The sequence below is a fragment of the Equus przewalskii genome, chromosome 6 (assembly GCF_037783145.1).
Source record: "Equus przewalskii isolate Varuska chromosome 6, EquPr2, whole genome shotgun sequence".
Taxonomy (NCBI): Eukaryota; Metazoa; Chordata; class Mammalia; order Perissodactyla; family Equidae; genus Equus; species Equus przewalskii.
Window position 1 is genome coordinate 29,420,896 of NC_091836.1, and position 21,815 is coordinate 29,442,710.

A 21,815-nucleotide genomic window follows, 5' to 3' on the forward strand; every position below is an offset into this window, starting at 1 on the left:
GACTGCAGGAGATCTGACTGCGGGAGGAAGTCGGGGTGGAAGGAGGTGGGGACTGCAGAACCTGAGGCCAGTCTCCAGCAAGTCTTGGTATGGGGTGGGGGAGGGTGGTAGAATGTCGGATTTAGGGAGGTGAGGCAAGGCTGTCCCTCCTTTGGCAGGCTGTCACCCATGGTGCTGGGTAGGGGAAGGGGGCTATGTGAGCTAACCGGAAAGTACTAGAGACAGCAGGGGTAGGAATCAAGCTACTGTGGTTTGGTGAGGATGTGGAGCATTTTGGGGGCCCTGAACTGGCCACCCCCTCCTCCCTCTAAACCAAGGGCTTGTATGCGGGGGTAGACGTAGTCTCCTTCAGCCCTGCTCCCTGTCTTTAGTCTTACCAGAAACCAGGATCTGAGTCCAGAGCGCAGTGAAACACAAAACGAAACAGAGGAGGCACGGTGGATAGGCCTTGACTGCTCCCACAAACCTGCAAAAAAAGATTTACCTTGGGTGTGCCTCAGCAGTTCCAACTGCAGAGGTTTTATCTCCTTGTGTTTCAAAGAGAGACTGGATCTCCAAGCTGAATTTAGGGTTAAAGTGTGTCCTCCCCACTCTTTGGGTGTCTGTCCTAGAGGCAAGCCTTATATCCCTGGGGTAGAGTACTTGCAGCAGTGTTGGCTGCGGGCTGAAGGGATTGGTATATATGCCCATTTTCCGGCTGTGGTAGGGTGGCTCAGTGCTTGGTCACCCTGGAGGGGTCACTAGCAAGCCACTGTGCTGCCGGCCCTGTGTCAGGCACAGGTATTCATATGTGCAAGCAACCACTGTACAGCTGTTTAATTGTCCAGGCGTGGCAAGTCCCCGGTCAACTGTACCCTTGCTTTTACTGCCTCCGTGCAGGGTGTATATTTACTGTGCTTGGGGCAAGGACAGTTTAGCTCTATCAAGGGTAGTTTTTGGCTGTGGCCACTTCAAATGCGTTCCGGTGCCCGGAGTAGTTGAAACTCTGTGAGTTTCACAACGGGGACGGGTTCATCTGGACTCTAATTTGCACTCTGCTCTCTTGGGCTCTCGGCTCTCACTGGGAGCTGGGGATGCAGCAGGAGGCGGGGACGGTCGTCATGTGGCGGGACAGGGGGCCGTGGAGTCAGGCAAGGAGCCTGGCCACGGTTTAGGATGACCTCCACACGACCCGGCAGGGCAGGTAACTAAGTCCAGCGAAAACGAGCAAGCCGCACGTAACTCTCGATTGCCCCAGGGCGGCCGACGAGGTGTCCCGCGGGCGCTCGCTGCCTTGACTTCCCCATCCCCAAGTGGGGGAGGGGCCGGAGTCGCCGCCGAGGCGGCCGAGCGGAGAAAGTGCGCGAAGGCGACGCGGCTGCGAACCTCACACGTGACGGCGCCGCGCCGAGCCGAGCGGGACCCGGTGGCAGCGGTGGCGGCTGGCGTAGCGGGGCGGCCCGGAGCGGCGCGGGCGGCCTGGAGTCCCGGGAGCGGCGCGCGCGGCCCCGGCCCGGCCGCTCTCTCAGCCTCGCGCTGCACATTCTCTCCTGGCGGCGGCGCCACCTGCAGTAGCGTTCGCCCGAACATGGCGACACGGAGCAGCAGGAGGGAGTCGCGACTCCCCTTCCTATTCGCCCTGGTCGCGCTGCTGCCGCCCGGGGCTCTCTGCGAGGTGTGGACGCAGACCCTGCACGGCGGCCGCGCGCCCCTGCCCCAGGACCAGGGCTTCCTCGTGGTGCGGGGCGACCCGCGCGAGCTGCGGCTGTGGGCGCGCGAGGCTGCCCGCGGGGCGGACGAGAAGCCGCTCCGGAGGCGCCGGAGCGCTGCCCTGCAGCCGGAGCCCATCAAGGTGTATGGACAGGTGAGCACTTTGCAACCCGCCTTCCCCCTGCGCCTTCCTCTCCCTGCGCTTCCTCACCCCCGCATCCATCCTTTGCAGTCGCCTCCCAGGTGCAGGCACCACTGGGGACTTCCCGGCTTGCATTTGTTTTTTCCCCCTCACATGAGTACAACCGTCAGCACTTGAATTGCATTGATCTTTCCTTCTTCCTGTCGATTTTAGCAAACGTGTTCCAGGTAACTCGTGGGGTGCAGTGCCTGTTTCCCCGGGATCTGTGCACGCCGGAGTAGTTTCCGGCAGGTATAGAAGGGGTGCAGCTTCATTTTACATATGGATACAAAACGGGTTTTCTTTAGTGTATCATCAGTTGGCAGTAGGGGCGAGCGCCCTGCGGTTGCAGTACACTTAGACAGAACAGTGAGAGGAGGGGGTTTCCACACTTAGCATTTTTAACCACAATTAAGGTGGGCAAACCTGGAAGCTTGCCTGTCTTGGTATAGCCAAAGCAAGAGGGGAGTGTGTGTGTGTAAGGGCTGAATTTTTTTGGGGGGGGTGGGGTGGTGGTGAGGTTCTATCCTTTCCTCCCTCCCCTTCAGGATATTGACATTATGTTGGACAGGAGTATCCCTTATGCCACTTGGATATGAAAGACTCCAAGAATTTGGTGGGCATTATTATTCAATAAGTGATTTATTTCTACCCAGGCAATAGGTTTATTATCTCATAAGTAATGTGAATTTCACTTTTATGGCCAGACTTACTGCTAGGAATTGCAAGCCGAGTTTGTGGGTTAGTATCAGCTTTGGCAAAATTAATTTGACCATGTTATTGCCTCACAAGACTCCCAGTCCGGCGGTTAAGATTGACATCAGCAGAACCAGCAGGTTGGTGGGGGAGAGAAAGGGGGACCACTGGAGGTGGTAAATTGCACCATTTTTAGAGTCAAAATGCTCCCTTTTAAAGTAGAAATTAAAAGATTAGTCTGGGTTCTGCCTCTCTTCCCTATTTTTCTTTTAGCCGTTTCTTCAGGAAATATATAGAGTTAAATGTTCAACCCTGGGAGCCAGGAAGAACCTTATAAACCATCTTATGCTGCTGTGTCATTTTGTTGATGAAGAAACCAAAGCTGGGAAAGGTGAAGTGACCAGCCCAAGGTCACACGGGGCAGGGTTGCCTGCTCTTTAGTTTTTGTCTGCATTGTCTCAGTGACCTTTGGGGATCAAATAGTTGCCCTGGCTTTATACAATGCTTCTTAAATACTTCATTTTAACGCCTATGAAATATATATATATATATAAATTATAAGTATTATATAGATATATAAAGGGGGAAAGGATAGTGGCGAGAAGCTGGCAGCATTTGGCGCCCATCCGCTGTCAGCCCCTGGGCAAGAGCGTGTGCCAATGGGCATGGAACTGCTGGTGAGCATGGGCTGCTGGAGCCTGCATACTCTCTTCCCTTGCAGTCCAGATCCTTGTCCCCCACCCCCTACCCTACCCCATCCCATCAGAAACTTCTTTTTTGTATTGTTGAAAAGAAGTCGGCAGGTCCTCGCTCTCATCAGGGATGCCAGCATCCCGATGGAGGGGGAAGAAGCTCTCTTGTTCGCTGAGTCTTCAAGTCAGCCCCGCTCTGCTGTGGGCTTGAATCAGCTCTCTGGGGTCTGGAGGTGGGGAGGGATGGGAGACAGTCCCTTCCAGAGCTCAGGTCCCCCACAGCTGTAGTTTGGGCTGAGGGAACAGCTTCTTGGTCTCAAAAATAGGCATACAGGTGCTATATCTTCCTTGGGTTTGGTTTGTGAAAGACCCTGGGGATTTGGGGCAAGATAAAGATGACCTGCGTTCTCACTGGGAGTGACTCCGAAACCCTCAGCTTTTTTCTTCTGAGCCAGCCAGATTGAGTTTGATTCAGTTGAAGGATGGAGAACCAGCAGTCGGACTCAATGAGGAATTCCTACGCACCCTTCCGAGGGTGAAGACACAGGGCAGTATTATTTCTTCTCCGAGGCTGCCTCCCTAGCCATTGTTCTCTGTTGCCCTGAGGTTATTAAAAGTAGGATTAACTTGAATCTTTAAGGATTTGAGTTAGATAGAAGGAAGAACTTCCTGGTACTGGGTTTTCTGCTACAAGCACTATCGGAAGTAGACCCTTCAGACCACAGGCACAGGAATCAGTGACTGAAGGGGCTTGGTGCGCCCCTCCTGGAGCTCCGGAGGAACTCACATCTATTTGGAATGACCTTTCTAGCAAGGGTGACCATTTACCTCTGCTTTCCCTGGGACCGACCTGGTTTATAAATCGTCCCTGCTGGTTAGGAAAAGCACTGCTTTCACTCTCAAAAGTGTCAGGATGTGGCGTATAAATTGTGGCCCTTCTACGCCTAGCCCTAAGCCAAGCTCCAATTTATACACCAGCCCCCTGCCCTTTAACTTTTAAACCTAAGGAATTGCAGTGTTTTTCCATAGTATCGCTTGAGTTGAGTGTGGTTTTATATAGGCTTGGGGGTGCAGATGGGGGCAGGGAATTTTTCATCCCTGCTTTTAGAAAACGGTTTAAGGAGACGTTAAAGCAGATGCAAATACAGGCATGTAAATGTGCCGGACGGGACAACCACAACTCTACAGTGAGGTGTTAGTGGGTTGTATGATCTTGGGGGGCACGGGAGATGGCGCGATAAAGGGTCAGTGGGCTCAGACACTCTGTAGCTTCTTGCCCTCTGACCTTTGAGTGGGGTTAAGAGGATGCCTAGCAGCACAGATTAAGGCTGGAAGCAGATGCTGCCTGATTGAGGTAGCCCTAGGGGTGATGCTAAGGCCATGTGTCAGAGATGGAGCTTCAGGGTGAGGAGCAAGGAGAGCCTTTGCAGGGAGGTACCTGCATCTGAGAGAGAGCCCTGTGCTGGAGTCAAAGTGGGTTCTTTTTGTCTGGCTCTGCTAACCTATGGGGTAAACTCTGCTTAGTAGTTTTGGCTGTGTTCATCCTCGTGTTGTCCAGGGTGGGAGACTAGTTTCTGCCATGATTATTTAGAGGCATCTTTGTAATAATGAAATACAGTAGTAGTGGTGAAAACAGTTTGCTATCAGATATTAGAACTTTTCTGCCCAAGTTCAGAGTTCAGAAGTTGAGCCCCTTTAAAAAGGGCCAAGTCCAGGAAGGGGGATTCCATAATTCTTGCCACACTGAATTTCTTCCTGATTTTATGTCACCTCCCTGCCTCTGTGCCGTCATGCTTGCTTTTTCCTCTGCTTGAAATGGCCTTCCCCCGCTCCTGTCTTTGCCTGTGAAACTCCTATTCCATTCGTTAGCATCTAAGGAAGACCCCCTGGCATTCCCCGGCTCCAGTGGGCAGAGTTCTCTGGAGCTGGGTTCCAGCACTTAACGTCTTGTGTTGGAACTGCTTGTTTCACTGTCTCATCTCCCTGTTTGCTCCTTGAGGGGGTGTGTCAAGTCTTTCTCTTCTCTGTGTCCCTGGCTCTTGGGAGCCCCTTAGAGAATATTTGTGGACCCACTGCCCACCTGGAAGAAGAGAGGCCAGGGGGTAGGAAGCACATCCAAGTGGTAGAAAAGGTATTCAGAGCCCACAAATGGCGAGTGAAAATGAGTTGGCCCACTTGGGGGTGAGGATGTGGGTGGCAGAGCCCAGATTTTCCTGTGCTGTCCTGGGGTTATTTTTCAAGAAAAGCTGGGATTCTGTTGTGCAGAATCCTCCCTTTTAGGGCCATGATGGTATTGCTAATGGTATTGTTTTGGGGAAAAATCCTTTGGAATGGAAGATAGAGCCTAACAGGATTTACAGGTTTATTTTCCTTCCAATGAGCTCTCTCTTCATAATTCCTGCTTTTTAGAGGCCAGGGAGTATTCAGTGTCCTGATTTGAGACCGAAAATAAAGTGTCAGTTACAGCACCAGGCCCTGGGACAAAGAGCCTCCTTTGGGCATGGAATTCTGTTTAGCTTTAGATCTCTTTGGAGTAAGTTCTCGCACGATACACTTGCTTGGGAAAGAATTGGCTGGTTGATTCTGAAGTTAGGATGTTTGACCTGTATGCTTCCAAAATATGAGAAGGCCAAGCATTTGCTGTTTTTCCAGTTGGCTTCTACGGAGGTGAAGAGTTGCTTGGCTTGTTGGGTTGGCTCGATAAGGGATGTGACCTTGGAAAACTTCCTGGTTCCACTTGGCATCTCTTGTTGTGTGCATTCTTTGCCCGGTCTCTGGTCACTAGTTCCTTATAGCTTGCATGTCTTGGGGCATGGTGGGTGGAGGCTTTGAGAGGTGGAAGGAATGGGGCGAAAGGGGATATGGAGAGGATTGAGGAGATGGAGAAGTAAAGGGATGAAGTGAAAAGCCATCCAGTTTGTTTATTTAGCCTTTAGTAGGTAATACATGCTTACAAAACAAAATTCGTACAAAAGAATATGTAGCGAGAAGTGAATTTCCCTCCCTCTTGTGGCTCCCATTCACCTAGTGCCCCTTCCCAGTTGGCAACCACTGTCATCAGTTTTTCCTGTGTCCTTCAAGAAACATTCTATGCGTATATAACATATATGTACATAAAATTTGAAACTTGAAATATCGGTGGTTTCTGTTATCCCTAGCCCCTGATATCATGAGTAATGAGATTAACTCTAGCTCCAAAATATATTTATAGCATTATAACTGTCAGTAGGAAGGGAGTCACCTAAGTGTCACAGTATGAAATAGATTGTTACTTTTTTCTTCAGGCCAAGTGAAAGAAAACTCATTTTCATTCCACTTTGAGGGTTCCTGCGGGCCAGGAGAGCAACATTATGTAGCCCTCTCGTAACTTGAAAAGATGCTAGGGAGCACTTCCCTCGAGATGTAGAGCCCAGATTTGTGAGAATGTCAGAATGTAGAGATCATGGATCTTGGTTTTAACTCATGTTGTTTTCGAGAATGTTTTCTTTATATTCTGTAAAATGAAGTTAATGGTATGCTTAATAAATTGCTTTGAGACCTGGGATCCGGGAGAAAGATGCTAACAGCAACTAACATCCCAAAGCAAAAGACAGATGTTGCAGGAACATTACATTGTCGTGTTTTGGTCTGTTCCTCCTTAGAGATGACAGCCATCTTTGTATTGTCATTGTTTAATCCCAGGGCCTCAGATATATAGAGCCAGCCTTGTTCTGTCCACTGTAATGGACAGACACAGGAGCATTCTAATAATCTGGAGAGCAAGTAATCTAAAAAATAACTTAATTGTCTCTGCTATGTAATTATTTAGTCTCTCTTTTTTAAAGCATCAGTTTACCTTCCTAATTAAATTTTGCTTAAGTGAATATTAAAATGAGTTTGCATTCTTTGAGCATCTGATATATGAAATGGCTGGCATAAATGTCCTCAGGGAAAGCCAGTGTGGAGTTTAGAATTTTTGACAATAATTCAGATGCAGATAATTGATAGTTGGCTGCATAGAAATATATTAAAGCTGAGGTATTACATTAACTTTTCCTCCATTTTTTAAGATTTGGTTGTGATGGAAAGTAAAGGAGAGCTCAGTGCATTTTGGGTTTGAATATTCGTTGATTAGTATTTTTCTAGAAGTGGTCTGGGCTGCAGGGGTAAGGCGTTGTCTTTGTTAAGCACAGAACGTTCCTGTGCATTCTCTAGGTACGCCAGAATCCATTGGCACGTGGCATATTCAGTCCAGCCACGTAGATGCAAAAATCAATTTCCCTCCGTTTAAAATGAGCCGCAGTTAATTTCGACCTAATTTATTGGTTTATCGACCTGTGAACCTTGGGCCTTCGAAGAAGTGGCGTAGGCAGCCTTCTAGCATTGAAGTGGCTGATGGTGCTATAAATCAGAGAAGGCAGGGTGGGTTGCTGATCAGGATCAAGATTTGGGATTCATCCTATGATATTATGAGACCCTCATTTTTTATTGCAACGTGAGGAATGCTTTGTGCATTTTGGGGTGGGTTCCGTAAAAATAGGACTTTGTAACAATCACGACTACAGTAGCGAGTTAAAAATAATTACCAAATTCTGTTATCCGCTGGGTAATTGTTAGTAATAATGGTCACAGTCATGATCATATCACTGCTACTAGTCAAGAGCCGGAAGATCTGATCTTCCCGGCTTCATGACAGATCTAATATAGCGCTGTTTGATAAATCTTTCTGCGATGATGAAAATATTCTATATCCGTGCTGTCCAGTGTGTCCACCAGCCATATATGGCAGTTGGAATGTGGCTGGTATGACTGAAGAATTTATTTTCTTTCATTTAATTTTGATCAATTTAAATTTAAGTTTAAATGGCCACATGTGGCCCTTGGCTACTGTATTAGATGATTTTGACAGGATGTGGGAGGCCTCCTTTTCCCAGTGGTCAACAACCTCTGCTTCACTCAGGAGATAAGCTGTGGTTACAGCCAAGGCGTACATTTGTTCCCACCACAAATGGAGGATGGAAAGCAAGAATTGCGGGTGGTAGTCTGAACCCCAGGTTTTGGCGGTTGCTGATTGCCAAATTGAGTATTGGGAGACGGCGGCCTTTCTCTTCTAGGTAGGAATGCATCAGGGGGCCGTGGAGGGTGCCGTGGGTGCAGTGGTTATCTCAGGGGATGTCTCTGCACTGTTGCCTCCTTCTGTCAGTGACTTGGGTGACGAAGGCTGACCTCTGTGCCTTCGCTTCTGATGTGGCCTCCCACAAACAGCCCACTTGTACCGGGCTTTGCCGAGGGGTTGTGCAGACCCTGCACGTCAGTTTAGCAGTGAAAGATGTAAACAGTGCCTTAACAGTGGGGCCATCTCACCACCCCTGCCCTCCGCTTCCTGTGTTCTTGTTGACTTACCTCCATGTGGCTGGGTCTGTCTTTCATCCCTGCAACCCTGCAGGCTGGCATGAAGACAAACAGTACAGGCGTGTGGTCTTCATCACTGCATGTAACCCCCCTTCCCAGCTGGCCCTTTAACTTAGCATGCCATTGCTGTTGCTGCCGCTGCAGGCTCTTGGCTTGGAAAATCGGGACCTTCATGATGATTTATCTCCACTCCCCTGAATTAGATTAAAAACACAGCTACGGATTCTCAGAAAGGCAGGCTGATGTGATTACGTCCCAGATCTGAGTGGCAGACAAGGGCAATAAAAGATGTACGTATATTAGACGCATTTTGTGCCATGTTGGGGCTGATGTGCTGTTTATTATCTCCTTCCCCTTTTTTGGTTTTTAAATGAGGAAGGTAACTAATATGGCTTCTATTATTTAGAAAAGAGACTAGCCTGTTGAGTAGAAACCCTCTTCCCTCATACAGCTGCGATTGAAGGGGATCTGGGGAGAAGATGGTTAGAGTGATTCGTACGTGAAATAAACATGGGTTTGAGCCAATGAGTGGGTCCTGAATCAAATGGGTCCTGAATTGGGATTTCGATGTCATAGTTGGTATTGGGGTGAGATCTGTCCTACTTGGATGGGCTAGAGAGGTGAATAGTGTCATGATGAAATGTTTTAACTCTTAGGAAACCTCTGTGCCCAGAAGAAATTGGGAAAAGCTAGGATGACCTGATTGAGCTTGGAGGGCCTGGGTTAAAAGCTACCTTGGAAGACAGGCTAGTTTAGGGGCTGTCCCTGGGGAGACGCAAGTGGGTGCTTATGAGAGGAGCCATATGTGGGGTTTGGGACCCGGATAAAGGACCCTGTTTCTCTGTCAGCCATGGGGAGACTTTCCAAACAGGTCCATGTGGGTCTGCCTAGGGACATGGGGAGAAAGACTAGCACTGGCCTGCCAAAAGATGTCAGCAGAGGAACCTGCTGATGGCAGGTAGTGGGGATGGAGCAGAGAAGGGTGAGTGGTCCATGAAACTGGGAGTGTGTTGGAAGAGACTTGAATATTTTAAACCTATGCTCAATTAATTGAGTGACGTGAGACTGTGTACCTATTCCTTACCTCATCTGTGTATATTTAGGTCCCTGAAGTTTTCTTACTGAGTACAGTCATTTGTCACTTAACGATGGGGACACATGAGAAATGCATCATGAAGCGATTTCATCATTGTGCGAACATCATAGAGTATACTTACGTAGACCTAAATGGTATAGCCTCCTACATACCTAGGCAATATGGTGCTAATCTTATGGCACCATCGTTGTATATGTGGTCCATCGTTGACCGAAACGTCGTTATGCGGTGCATGACTATAGTTTAAAAAATAAATCCTGCAGTTAACTGTGCATGTGGTTTGCTGAATTTGGCAAGGTGTGCTGCTGCTGGTGGTGATGGAGGGTGACTGCAGAAACAGGGCCTTGAATCTTTAGAGGAGAAGAATTAAGGAGTGGATGTGGAGAGTTGGAAAGAGGCGCAAGGGTCATCAACTCAGAGATGGGGGAGTTAAGCAGAGGGGTGACCGGGGGCCTCCGCTGGGCGCCTTGCCCTCCTGGGAGCTGAGAGGGCATCTCATGTGCCTGAGAAATCGGCTCTGCTGTTGTGTGTGAGGTGCTCTCTCCTCTCTGTTCCCTTCCCTCACAGTGTGGTAAAGATGCCACTGGTAAGGTAAGGTCCTGAGGCTTTCTGTTCTGGGATGTAATGTTTAAATCCTTTCCCTTTGGGGCAAGGAGAGTGCTAGGAATCTGATTACCAATGTGCTGGGGCCTTGGGAACCGGTGCTTGTGTTTCCCGGGTTTCTGAGCTCGGCCATGGAATGCAGGGCAGGCGACCTGCGTCCGTACTTGGCCATGAGTTCTGAGCTTGCTTCAGGCCTGCAGGGTTTCATCATTTTTACATGTGTCATTGCTTGCTCTTAGGCCTCAAAGTCCCAACTCTGGTGATGCTCGTGTTATTTTTTTATATGGAGCCATTTTGTGAAGAATGGTTTATTTTGGTATAAAGAATATACCAGTAACAAAAGGAAATAATATATTAGCATTTTGAAGTTTATGAAATATATTCATTGACAGCATCTCATCTGATTCTTATAATAGTTGTGTAAGATCGGGAAGATAATTATGATTATTCTCCTTTCACAGATGAGTATCTTGAGGTTCAGAAAGGCGAAGTGACTTACCCAAAGTTATGCAGCTAGTGAGTCGTGGAGACCAAGACTCAACCCCAAGCCCCTGACTGGTCTCATTTACTCTGGTGTATTTGCCTCTTGTAAATGTTCCACTGAAACCTTGCTTTCGGCCGCAGTCCACAACGTTGTTGCTATGAACTCTTTTTCCCCCCTTTACAACCTAGAGAGCTCATATAATTCTGCCCTCTCCTTGGCTCTCCTGGCTACGCTAATTTCCTTTTAACTTTTCAGCTGTGACAGGTCCCAAGTCCCTCCCTTTCCTGGCGTTTGCCCCTCCCCTGGATCTCTCTCCATCCCCTTTTCCCTCCTTCCTCCGTCTTCATCCTTCTGGGACCTCCTGTAGCTCATGTCTTCAGCGCAGCCATGCTCTTTCCCCAACACGAAGTTATGCACCTCCCTCCCATTTAACAGCTGTAAGTTAACCATTATTTGGGGAATTAATTGTTTAATGTTTGTTTCCCCTACTAATTTAAGAGCCAGGAGGCAGGACCTGGAAGTCTGCTGTTTTCCTAACACGTAGCTTGGCATCTGGTATATAGTAAGTGCTCAGTAAATATTTATTGAATGAATGAAGTGGGGGGCTATTCATGGTGAAGCTGCAGAGCCAAAAAGGAGCGTCGGGGAGAGTGGGTGGTCTGGAACCATCCTAAAGAGCTCATAGAAATGGCTTTGGGTTCATGGGTGAATCCTCATATAGGGCTGGTCCTGGCTCAGGTGCTCAGCAGCCAGTTAACACCAGTGAGGGGCCTTGCTGTGCTCTCTCTGCCTGTGGGCTCTGCCAAAAAGCAGCGTGTGGAATGCCGCCTCTAAGTCTTCATGTGGGCTTAACCTCATCTGCAGAATGTGGAAGTTGGTTTAGATGTTCTCCAAGGTTCCTTCTGGCCCTGATATTTTCTTCTTTTTCTTACTTACCAACTGGTAAATTAAAATGTGATTATTTTCGGGGCCGGCCCTGTGGCCGAGTGGTTAAGTTCGTGCGCTCTGCTGCAGCGGCCCAGTGTTTCTCCAGTTTGAATCCTGGGCGCGGACATGGCACTGCTCATCAAGCCATGCTGAGGTGGCGTCCCACATGCCACAACTAGAAGGACACACAACTAAGAAAATATACAACTAAGTACTGGGGGGCTTTGGGGAGAAAAAGGAAAAAATAAAATCTTTAAAAAAAAAAGAGGTGATTATTTTCATGACAAAGAGATTTTTTTAATAGGTTCTTTTTAATAGGGAGCCCTCTTGGGACAGTGAAGCATGTCTTTTGCTAAATGATAAAGTGAGGTTCGCTAGGAGGGAGTGGCACAGAGAGGTCAATGGTGGATAGATTCTACTTGACGAAGCTCAATCAGAAATAAAGACAAGGGGGCCAGCCCTGTGGCTGAACTTAGCCGAGTGGTTAACTTAGCACACGCCGCTTTGATGGCCCAGGGTTTCTCCAGTTTGGATCCTGGGCACAGACCTAGCACTGCTCATCAGGCCATGCTGAAGTGGCGTTCCACATAGCAGAGCCGGAAGGACCTGCAACTAGAATATGCAACTATGTACTGGGGGGCAGTGGGGAGAAGAAGAAAAGACGAAAGGAAGATTGGCAGCAGATGTTAGCTGAGGGCCAATTTTTTTTTAAAAAAGAAAAGAAATAAAGATAAGTCTCACTGAACTGTTATTGTAAGTCAGAGAAAAGATGATTATCGCTCTTTCTGTAAAGAGAAAGGAAAATGTATATATCCATCTGTCTTCTACAGAGCTCATGACTCCAGTTAAGGAGATTGTAGTGAAATGCTGTGACTTTTGGTCCAAGGTCATTTCCCTTTTGTGTTCTCATCTGTAAAATGGGCAGTCTGAATTTATCAGCAAAGTAGTCAGTCAGTTCTGTGGGTGAAGCATCGTGAGCAAACACAAAGTCAAATGAGTGAGCTGAGACTCCACGAGCAGGGGCTCTCTGCAGGGAGCTCTTAAACTAGATTTCAGCTCTCCTTGCGAGGGGGGAGTCCAGGGAGCATAATGAGTTTACTAAATATAGTGAGGACACAGTCTGGAACGGGGACACGGAGGGGCGATTTGCATACCTAGCATTTAGGTCGTGCAAACGGATGGTTTGAGAAAACCTTGTTATTCTTGGACCTCTCTGTCCGTCTCTGGTTTCCTTGGGCCCGTCCTTTAGTTCACGGGATTTAGCAGTGCCTCTGTCCTGGCAGTTGAAGGACAGGATATTTGTTTTATTCTTCACTGTAGAATTTTAAAAATGCTGTCTTTGTATTTCACTGCTAGTGAGCCCGAGAAATGAACCAGATTGCCTTATTTGTCCTCCTTGTACTGTGTTCTGGAGAGAAGCTGTGTAGGAGTGATGAGAACGACAGGCTGCGGGTGTCGAGGACATCCTGATCTCTGACCAGTTTGAAAGAGGTGATGGCAGAAGAAATGAATGGAGACGATATGTGACTCATTCTGTTAAGGGCCCCCATCCTCCTGAGTAAGCCTCAGTGACTGCACAGATTTTGGTGGTTTTATTGTAAATTTCTTATTGCCGTCGGACTTGCAACACTTATTTCCCCCAGAAATGCTCTGTATACTCTTGACAGGTAAGAAATGAATAAAGAGCCTCAAAGGGTGCCTGGCACCTGGTAGGCCTCAGTGCAAACTTACTGGTCAGTGAATGCAGGAGCAATCAGTACCTTCATTCAACAAGCAATTTCTTGGTCCTTCCTTCTATTGATAACAAACCAGGGCTTGGAGCTTGGGCAGCAGCAGATTCTTCCCCTCGCCCTGAATAATGAGGCAAATCGTATAACCTCTTTTGAACGCCAGGGCAGGCTGGGGGGCTGAGAGTCAATGTGGGATGATGTAGGGGGGGTGGTGGCGAGTGTTGTGAGCTGGGAGTAGACGCTTGCCTGGAGCACATGGCCGTTTCTCCAGCCAGGGACCGGGGACCAGGGACTGGAGACCGGGAGGCCTGGGGGGGTGCTGCGGCTCTGCAGATGCTGCTGACAGCTCTTGAAGGATTGCTTTGGCCAGAGACCCACTCCTCAGCCTGGCTCCTCTGACTCATTCTAGCTGCATGTTTTGGTAGCATGAAGGATGGAGATGAGATGAAAGAAGCACTGAAGACTGGGAGCTCTTGGAGCAGCACCTGAGAAGTATGGTTCTTTACAGGTCATAGAGGCTTTGTTTTTAATGGAGATGAAATTCACATAACATGAAATTAACCGTTTGAAAGTGAACAATTCAGTGGCATTTAGTAATTTACAATGTTGTGCAACTCCTACCTCTATCTAGTTCCAAACCATTTTCACACTCCAGAATAAACCCTCTTACCCATGAAACAGTTACTCCCTACTCCCCCCTCCCCTAGCTCCTGGCAACCACCAATCTGCTCTCTGTTTCTATGGATTTACCTGTTCTGGATATTGCATATAAATGGAATCATGCAATATGTGACCTTTTGTGTCTGGCTTCTTTTACATAGCATAGTGTTTTTGAACTTTCTCCTATATATCTATATATATCAGTAGATATACACTGGCGTATATCAGTTATATCTAGTATATATCTATGTATATAGATATATACTGGCATGTATCAGTATATACAGTATACATATATAGATAGGTAGGTAGATAGATAGGTACTGGCATATATCAGGCATATATCAGGAGATCATAGAGTTTTAACAGCTACCCAGAATACCCAAAGACAAACCCCCCGCAAAGAGTGAGTCTTCTAGCCGCTATTATGTCCTGGATTCTGCCAGGAGGAAGGGGAGTGGACTCGAGTCGTCGTTCCCCACATACGCTGCATTAGAGACACTGGGGGTGCGATCTTTTAAAAGTGCTGATTCCTGGGCTCCAGTCAGCGGGATTCTGAATCAGTGGGTCTGGAGAGGGGCCTTTCTAGTGATTCTGACCATTAGCCGGGTTTGGGACCCCTGGACCCGGGACCTCTTGGGGTGGTTATCTTGACTCTTAACGACCTTCCTGTGAGCCCAGCAGAGCCCGGAGTACCCCTGAGACGCTGTTGTTTATGATGCGGTTTCTGTGGGCAGAGGTCTCCGTGGCATGCGATTTTTCTCTTTTTGCCTTCTGAGGGGAGGCGTTGGGCCCCTCCCTGCTGCTTTGATAGCTCCAATTAATTGTGTCTCATTTGTCAAGCTCCAGCTACGTCCTGTGATCTAGAAATGGGAGAGGGAAGGTTGTTCACACCCCGGGGTGGTGGTTATAACTGACTGCACATCAAGGTTATGTTCCTGGAAAAGCCACCCTTGCAGCCCCTCCCAACCCAGCGGCTTCTGGGTCTGTGTGCCCGCTCCTGTCCACAGCTGTTTGTGGCACTTGAGTGAGCAAGGCTGTTAAGAGTGATCTGGAAACCTGCAGCTGAGGGCTGGTGAGGGGGAAGGCTGGGGGTCAGGCCAGGGGATGGAAAAGGAACCAAGCAAAACGGAAACCACCCATTAAGTGAGGAGACCTAGCTGAGGGACCTGCCAGTGTTCTTGATTGCTAGGGGCTGGCCTGGGCTTCTGGTTTCCTAGTCACTTTCCACGGAGAGCAAGCTTTGACGTCTTCCTCTTTCCCCAGGAGAGGGTGAGGTGGGGGGTGGAGATGAAGACAGAGGGGAGATGGAGAGGAGGAAGGTGAGGCCAGAGAGCAGAATGACGTCTTTGCGTTAATAAAATTGCCAGCCTGCCTGCTGGCTCCACCATCCTCTCAGTGGTGTGTGGATTCCTGTGGCTGACTCTAGGCTGGTGCTTTGGGGGGATGGGCACCTGGGCTGCCTTGGGGATCAGCGGTGACTCAGCCACTGCCGGCGCTCCCCAGGGAGTTACTCCCATGACCAGGATGTGCCCAAGCTGACATCTGGCCAAGTGAAGGAGCTCAACTGTTTGTATGAGTTGCCTAGTGGCCCTCTGACAAACCATTTCTTGCCAGGGATTTTTTTTCCTCCACCCTGGGCTGCCCTTTTCCAGTCGGCTGCTGTTAGGAATAAAAGGGACATCTAATAAAGTAAAAAAGTCTCTCTGTCTCTTTTTTGAAAGGTGTTTCACCAAGCTTCCCTTCTCGGCTTCCTGTGTGAAAAAGCCCTTGGATGTTCGGAGGCTCGTCCTTCATGTTGCTCTCACCCCGTCACCTCTCTTAGGATTGGTTGAGGGGCCTCATAAATCTCCTGTCCTCTGAGTGGAGAGACTTCAGCAGGCTGTGTTCAGACCTCTTCCCCACTCTGAGCACTGATGGCTTTGGGACCTGCTCAGAGCGTCATTTGATTGTTACCTGACAGAGGGGCCGTTTTGAGGTTGCCCACGTCGAATATCGCTGGGCTTTTTCATCACAGACCCCAGATGATTCTTCTAGGGCGATTCTTCTAGCTTCCAAATGCTTTATTGTATTGATGTTTGCAAAAGTTCTGTTTAGCCCCCTCTGGTTCTAAGGATGACGGTGTTTTGGAGGGGAAGAAGAAGAAGAAGACTTTAACCTGAACTCCCAGGGCACTGGGCTGCTGGGCGTCCGATCCACAGATGCTTCCAGATCCTTCTGTGAGGCAGGGGCTCGAAGGAGAGGAGAGAAAAGGGAAGGCTGGAGTAAGGTGGCAGCGGTTGGTGGAGAATCTCTTAGCCACTTTCTCTCTGCAGTGTTCTAGGTTAGAGAGTTTATTTATTTCTATTTTGTATTTGCACCTCTGTTTCACTGTTTGTTTGGACTTATCTCTCTGGGAATGAGAAGGAACATTTTGGAATGACACATTTTCCTAAAAAATATCTACAGTCTTTTTCTTTAAAGATGTCTTATTTCAAATATTTTCCCAGAGAGTTTGGATGTCTGATTAAATTAAATGCAGGTGCTTAAGACCCAAAGCAGAAGAGTTAAGGATTAGCTCCTTTGTCATTCTGTTGGCCAAGTTTGTGGCACAGGTGTTTCCCTTCTCCCTTGTGACATCTGAAAGCACCTCAAGGAGTTGGTGGGGGAAGTGAAGGCGTGCTGGGATGGGGAAGGGAAAGAAGGAGACAGAGGAGCTGCTGGGAGGGGAGGGTTTTCCGCGGCAGAGCCTTGGTAGGAAGACAGGTGCGGGGGGCAGGTGAGCTCAGGCTTGTGCGTTGTATCAGTTTGAGACTGAGACGGGAGGGTGGCTGGGTGGGTGGGGGAATGTGCAGGCTGGACCATGCAGGGGCTGCTCAGAGCCCAGAAGCTCGATTTCCTTCTGTGTGTGCCTGAAACAGCTGAGGTTGAAGAGGCCGATGGACTACGCTTCTCCTCGACTTTGCTCGGCAAGAGGCAGGGCGCATGCTCCTGATTTGAGGGGGCCTTGTCCTGATTCCCAATGTTAACACGAGCTATCAGAATTTTTGTTAGTCGGGACATCAGTTTGCTCTTTACCCAGGAGGGTGAAGCGTATGGCTCAGGTGTCCTAAAATGCCAGCCTGTCCATCAGTGACTGATGAAATGGGAAAAATAAAATTAATGTAGTTTTTCATAAAGCAGAAGCTATGTAAAAGAACTGTTTTTCATTCCGAGATTATATCCTGCCTCAGTTTTTGGTGTTAAACTTTCCTTTTTTTAAAAAAAATGACAGTGATTATAGATGGTGGTCATATTGTTTAGGTGGTCATATTGCTATTAGCTATGTAACAGGTGAATCCTGGAAGCTCCGGGGTGGAAATTTATCTCCCAGTTATGGGAAGTTCAAAATGAGTGGTACTGGTTAGTGGAGGGCCTTCTCCTCTGGGACGTGGGCTCCTTCCATCTGTGGTTCTGCTCTCCTCCTGACCCCGAAGTCCTGAATGCAGCCTGTGGATAGAAAAGAAAACAGAGGCTATATGGGGCCAGTGCTAGTGGCACTGACCCCCTTTTCCCTCATTCTGCTGGCTGGAACTCGGTCCCAGGGCCACATCCCACTGCTAGGCAGCCTGGACAAGAGTCTGCTGTGTCCTCAGGAAGCAGAGGAAACATTCAGAGTCAGGGTCTGCCCCAGTGGCTGTTTTTGTTACAGTCCTTACCTGGCACAATAGACAGTGGCCAATCAATTCTCTGTTGGCCTTCCTAATTTATTTCCATTTTACTGGTTTATAAAATCCAGAAGTCTGGAAACTACTGTTAGTGATAATCCAAAGGTCATTTCTGTGGAGTCCTGGAAAATACTTCCTTACTTGAGACACTTCGAAACTACCTAAATGAAAGTGCACTGTGATGTTCTCTTTTTCTCCCTTGTGACGAGCTGAGGGTGAGCAACGTCACCTGTAGGCCAGAGAGAGCACCAGTTTGAACAGAGGTGTGAAAGCGTGGCGTCTTTCTGGCCTCTGCACTATTTTTGAATGAGGAAGATGTTTCAGGGTTTTGTTTTCCAGCCTTGTGCGCACATGTCCCATATATGGAGTGAAAATGAGATTAACCAGAGATTCATTTCACAAAGGACAAAAATAAGCAAAATAATTGGTTATGCCAGTGAGAGCCTGAGAAGATTTTTTTCAATCCAGTTGTATCCAAAATAGCAGAGGACTAGTGTTTCTTCTAGGAGACGTTGAGTCTGGTGGCATCTGCACAGAGGGGAAAAATAGGCCACCGTGACCTAATGCTCCAGATTCAAGAATCTTTAGTCATTTCTGAGTGACACAGGAGGAGAGAGAGTCTTGCTTTAGGAGGTTTATGGCATCACTCCTCATGGGTCCTAATTCCTGTGTTTGATCTCTTTCAGGTTAGTCTGAATGATTCCCATAATCAGATGGTGGTGCACTGGGCGGGAGAGAAGAGCAACGTGATCGTGGCCTTGGCCCGAGACAGCCTGGCGTTGGTGAGGCCCAAGAGCAGTGATGTAAGTATTGGTGTTGCTCTGGGCGCTCCAGTGTGCCGACCACATGCCCTTTTCTAATCCGCCGGGGTTATCGTGCCAGAAAAAACAGTGGGAAACTGGAGAATGGATGGGATAAATTAGGCGATGGGGAAGAGAATCTAGAGAATAATACATCTCCCTGATTTACCGAACACGGGGTGGTGCAGTCGGTGTTGCAAAGAGCTGCGTACAATGTGTGATTATTTTTGTGAAGTGATAGGGTAGGAGCTGGATCCTTGTATCTGCTCAACAGAGTGCCAGAAGTGCGCTACTGGGCAGAGCTGCCCCTCTGCAGCGGAGCCCGATGGCGGTGCACTGGTCTTTCCCACGTGCTGGTCGCTTCTCACCGGTCCCAGTGGGTGAGATGTTGAATCGGATTCAATATTGCTCATAATTCTTATAGCTCATATTCTTAATTTCCACAGCTGCCTTCCTACGATGTTTAATACTTTAGGTGCTTTGAAGGCATGAGACCAAGGGTCACAAACTCAGAGGCCTGTGAGAGGCCAGGTGGGCAATGGGCAGGGTGACGCTGCCTCCACATTTACCACCCTCTTTACCTCCTTGAAGAAAATGGTCTCTCCCATTTTTCTTGGAGTGTGTGGCCCTCTGGGACAATATGTCATTTTCCTACTTTTAACAGAGGTGCAGGTTTAAGAAACCTTCACCTGGATCTTAATTTGAGGGTGGTGGTTGGTAACTTGGTCTCAGGGTTTGAGAGACGCTAGGGAGTGGAAGGGACTGACAAACTGGAGAATAACCGCCTCTGAGGGCGCTGCTGTTAGCGGCTCTGGGCCCTGGTTGCCATGCAGGGCCCAGTGTTGCCAGGTCTGATTTATCAAGAGAAGCTCCGAAGTCTGGATTTTTATGTGAAAACTGTTGAGTCTTACAAGTTGGCAGCTAATGTATAATTTTTACAGACACCGTGTGGGCCAAGTAAAACATCCATGAGGGCCAGGGTTGGCCGTGGAGTCCCAGCCGGCAGTCCCTGCTCCAGAATGCCCTTTGTGGGAGCAGGAACGGTCTCCGCCTTGGATCAGGGTCTGATGTGGTGACGGAGTGAGGCTGTGGACCGGAAAACATGCTATGGGCCTTCGGTCACTGTGCTCTGGCCGGAAGAAACCTGATGAATTTGCTAGCACTGTCACATCATCCTTAAGGACGCACTTGTAATTCGTGGGTGTAGATTTGGTCTCCGTGAGGTCCCTCTCTGTGTATCCACGATCTGGGCTGGATGTGCTCTGAGGCAGGTGACTGGAGGGAGCCTTAGGGGCTGATTTCTAGTGGGTAGAATCGGGGCAGCCACAGACAGGGAGGGCTGAAGAAGGGCTCTGGTGATGTCTAGCTTTGCCCAGGGGGGTGCTGAGCAGTGGCAGGTGGGAAACCGCTTCAGCTGACAGTAGTCTGGGTGTAATGCTCTGGAGCAGGGCTAGACTTGTTTGGGGCAGTGACTTTGGCCCACTCGTAAGTGCAGTCAGGGTTTGCAAGCACAGATGGCAGCACACGGATGCCTGTTGGCCCTGTGTATGTATTCAGCATAGTTATTGCCCATAGGCATCCCTTCTGAGCACAGGAGACTGCTCTATGCCCTACGGTGTTGAGGAATCCCCAGGGTTTTTATGCACTTAAAAAAATTATGTTTCCAGATAAAATTTTTTGCAAGATAGGTAGAAGACCCTAACCATTGTTTTATGGTTTTTTGCTGGACAAACAGGAGCCTAGAGAAATTAAGTGACTCAGCATGTCTGTGGGAGAGTGGGGGCTTATGAGAATTAAGACCCCATCACAGACTTGGTGTGTGAGGATGTGGTGTTGCTAGGGTAACCGACTTGTCTGAGTTTTAGCCCTGAAAGTCGCACATCCTGGGACCTCCCTCAGTCCAGAATGGTTGGTCATCCTCAAAATTGTCAGTCTACCCAAAATGAATTCTCACTGTGTGCACATATTTGAGCCTAACGTATTAAGAATCCATTGAATATTAGAAGTGATGAACTGTTCTGGAATGAAATATATGATAAGATTAAATAGGAAAGAAACTTCATGCTTGGAGATAATAAGTGAATGGCAGAGATTTCCCCCATTTGTATACAAGCTACATTGAAGAATTGGCTCGTGGAACTGCGATGTTCTGATATGAAAAGTTAATGCAAAAATAAATTATGACTCAGGCAGGAGTTGGTGGTGCCGGAGTAGTAACAGTCCAAATTTTCTTTAAAGAAGAGGGAAAGCGTGGTTCCTAAGGCCCCATCAGCAGTCCAGAAGGGAGAGGACCTATACAAATAAGGAGCTGTGTGAGTGTTGGAGAATGGCCAAGTCAAGCATACTCAGTGCATAAAAAAGGGATGGATCTGGAAGCTGAAATTCCAGAAGGTTTGCTCTTACACAGAAAAAAAAAATGAATAATGTCCTGATGAACTTGTAGCCGGTGTGATTCTTTGAAGAATGGCTCCTGCAGGACCCGTCATTTTCTGTGATGAGTCTGGTAGATGAAAGGAAACAATAGGTGTTATTTTGACCCTTCCCACCTCTGTCTCTGCCCTCTCCTGACATTTTACCATGTAATCAGGTACGGAATTGGCCAAAGGGCTGTCCAGAGATAGTGTCCACCAGAAGATCAGAAGCAGCCAGGGAAGGTATCAGGAACGGTAGGACTCACTGCCCTTGTACCCAGAGTGAGGTGACATTATGATGGGTGCCTCTCAGGATTGACTGGGCAGCAGGACCTATACTTACTAACAGTGCAGAATTTGGTAGTCTGTGGAAGCTCGTGTCTAGCTGAGCCTTGGCTCTGAAATCAGAATGCCTGGGTTTGAATCTTAGCTCTGCCATTCATTAGCAGTCTGACCTTGAGCCAAGTCATTAACCTTCTCTTGATCTTCTTATCTATCAACGAGATGGTAATTGTAGAACCTTGCTCCCTGGGTGTGGTCTGTGGATCAGCAAGCAGCCATGGGTATTTTCTGGCAGCTAATTAGAAATACAGAATCTCAGGTCTCACCCCAGACTTCCTGAATCAGAATCACCATTTTGACCTGTGTCCTGCCGGGTGATTGGCAGGCGTATGACAGTTTGAGAAGCACTGGTGTAAAGCACGTAGAACAGAACCGGATACAGAGAGATTTTCTGTGCATTTTAACCCTCTTCCTCACCGCCCCCTCT

General features: G+C 48.3%; 1 protein-coding gene across 1 annotated transcript in view; it reads left to right on the top strand.

The window, feature by feature from the left end:
• The first annotated feature begins 1,389 nt into the window (after window positions 1–1,389).
• The window catches only part of SORL1 (sortilin related receptor 1), a 158,362-nt gene continuing 137,936 nt past the window's right edge, over window positions 1,390–21,815 (top strand). Inside the window, exons 1-2 of the mRNA XM_008530665.2 lie at window positions 1,390–1,843; window positions 18,522–18,638. Coding sequence (XP_008528887.1) covers window positions 1,568–1,843; window positions 18,522–18,638 — 393 coding nt within the window. The 5' untranslated portion in view covers window positions 1,390–1,567. The remainder of the gene's footprint in view (window positions 1,844–18,521; window positions 18,639–21,815) is intronic.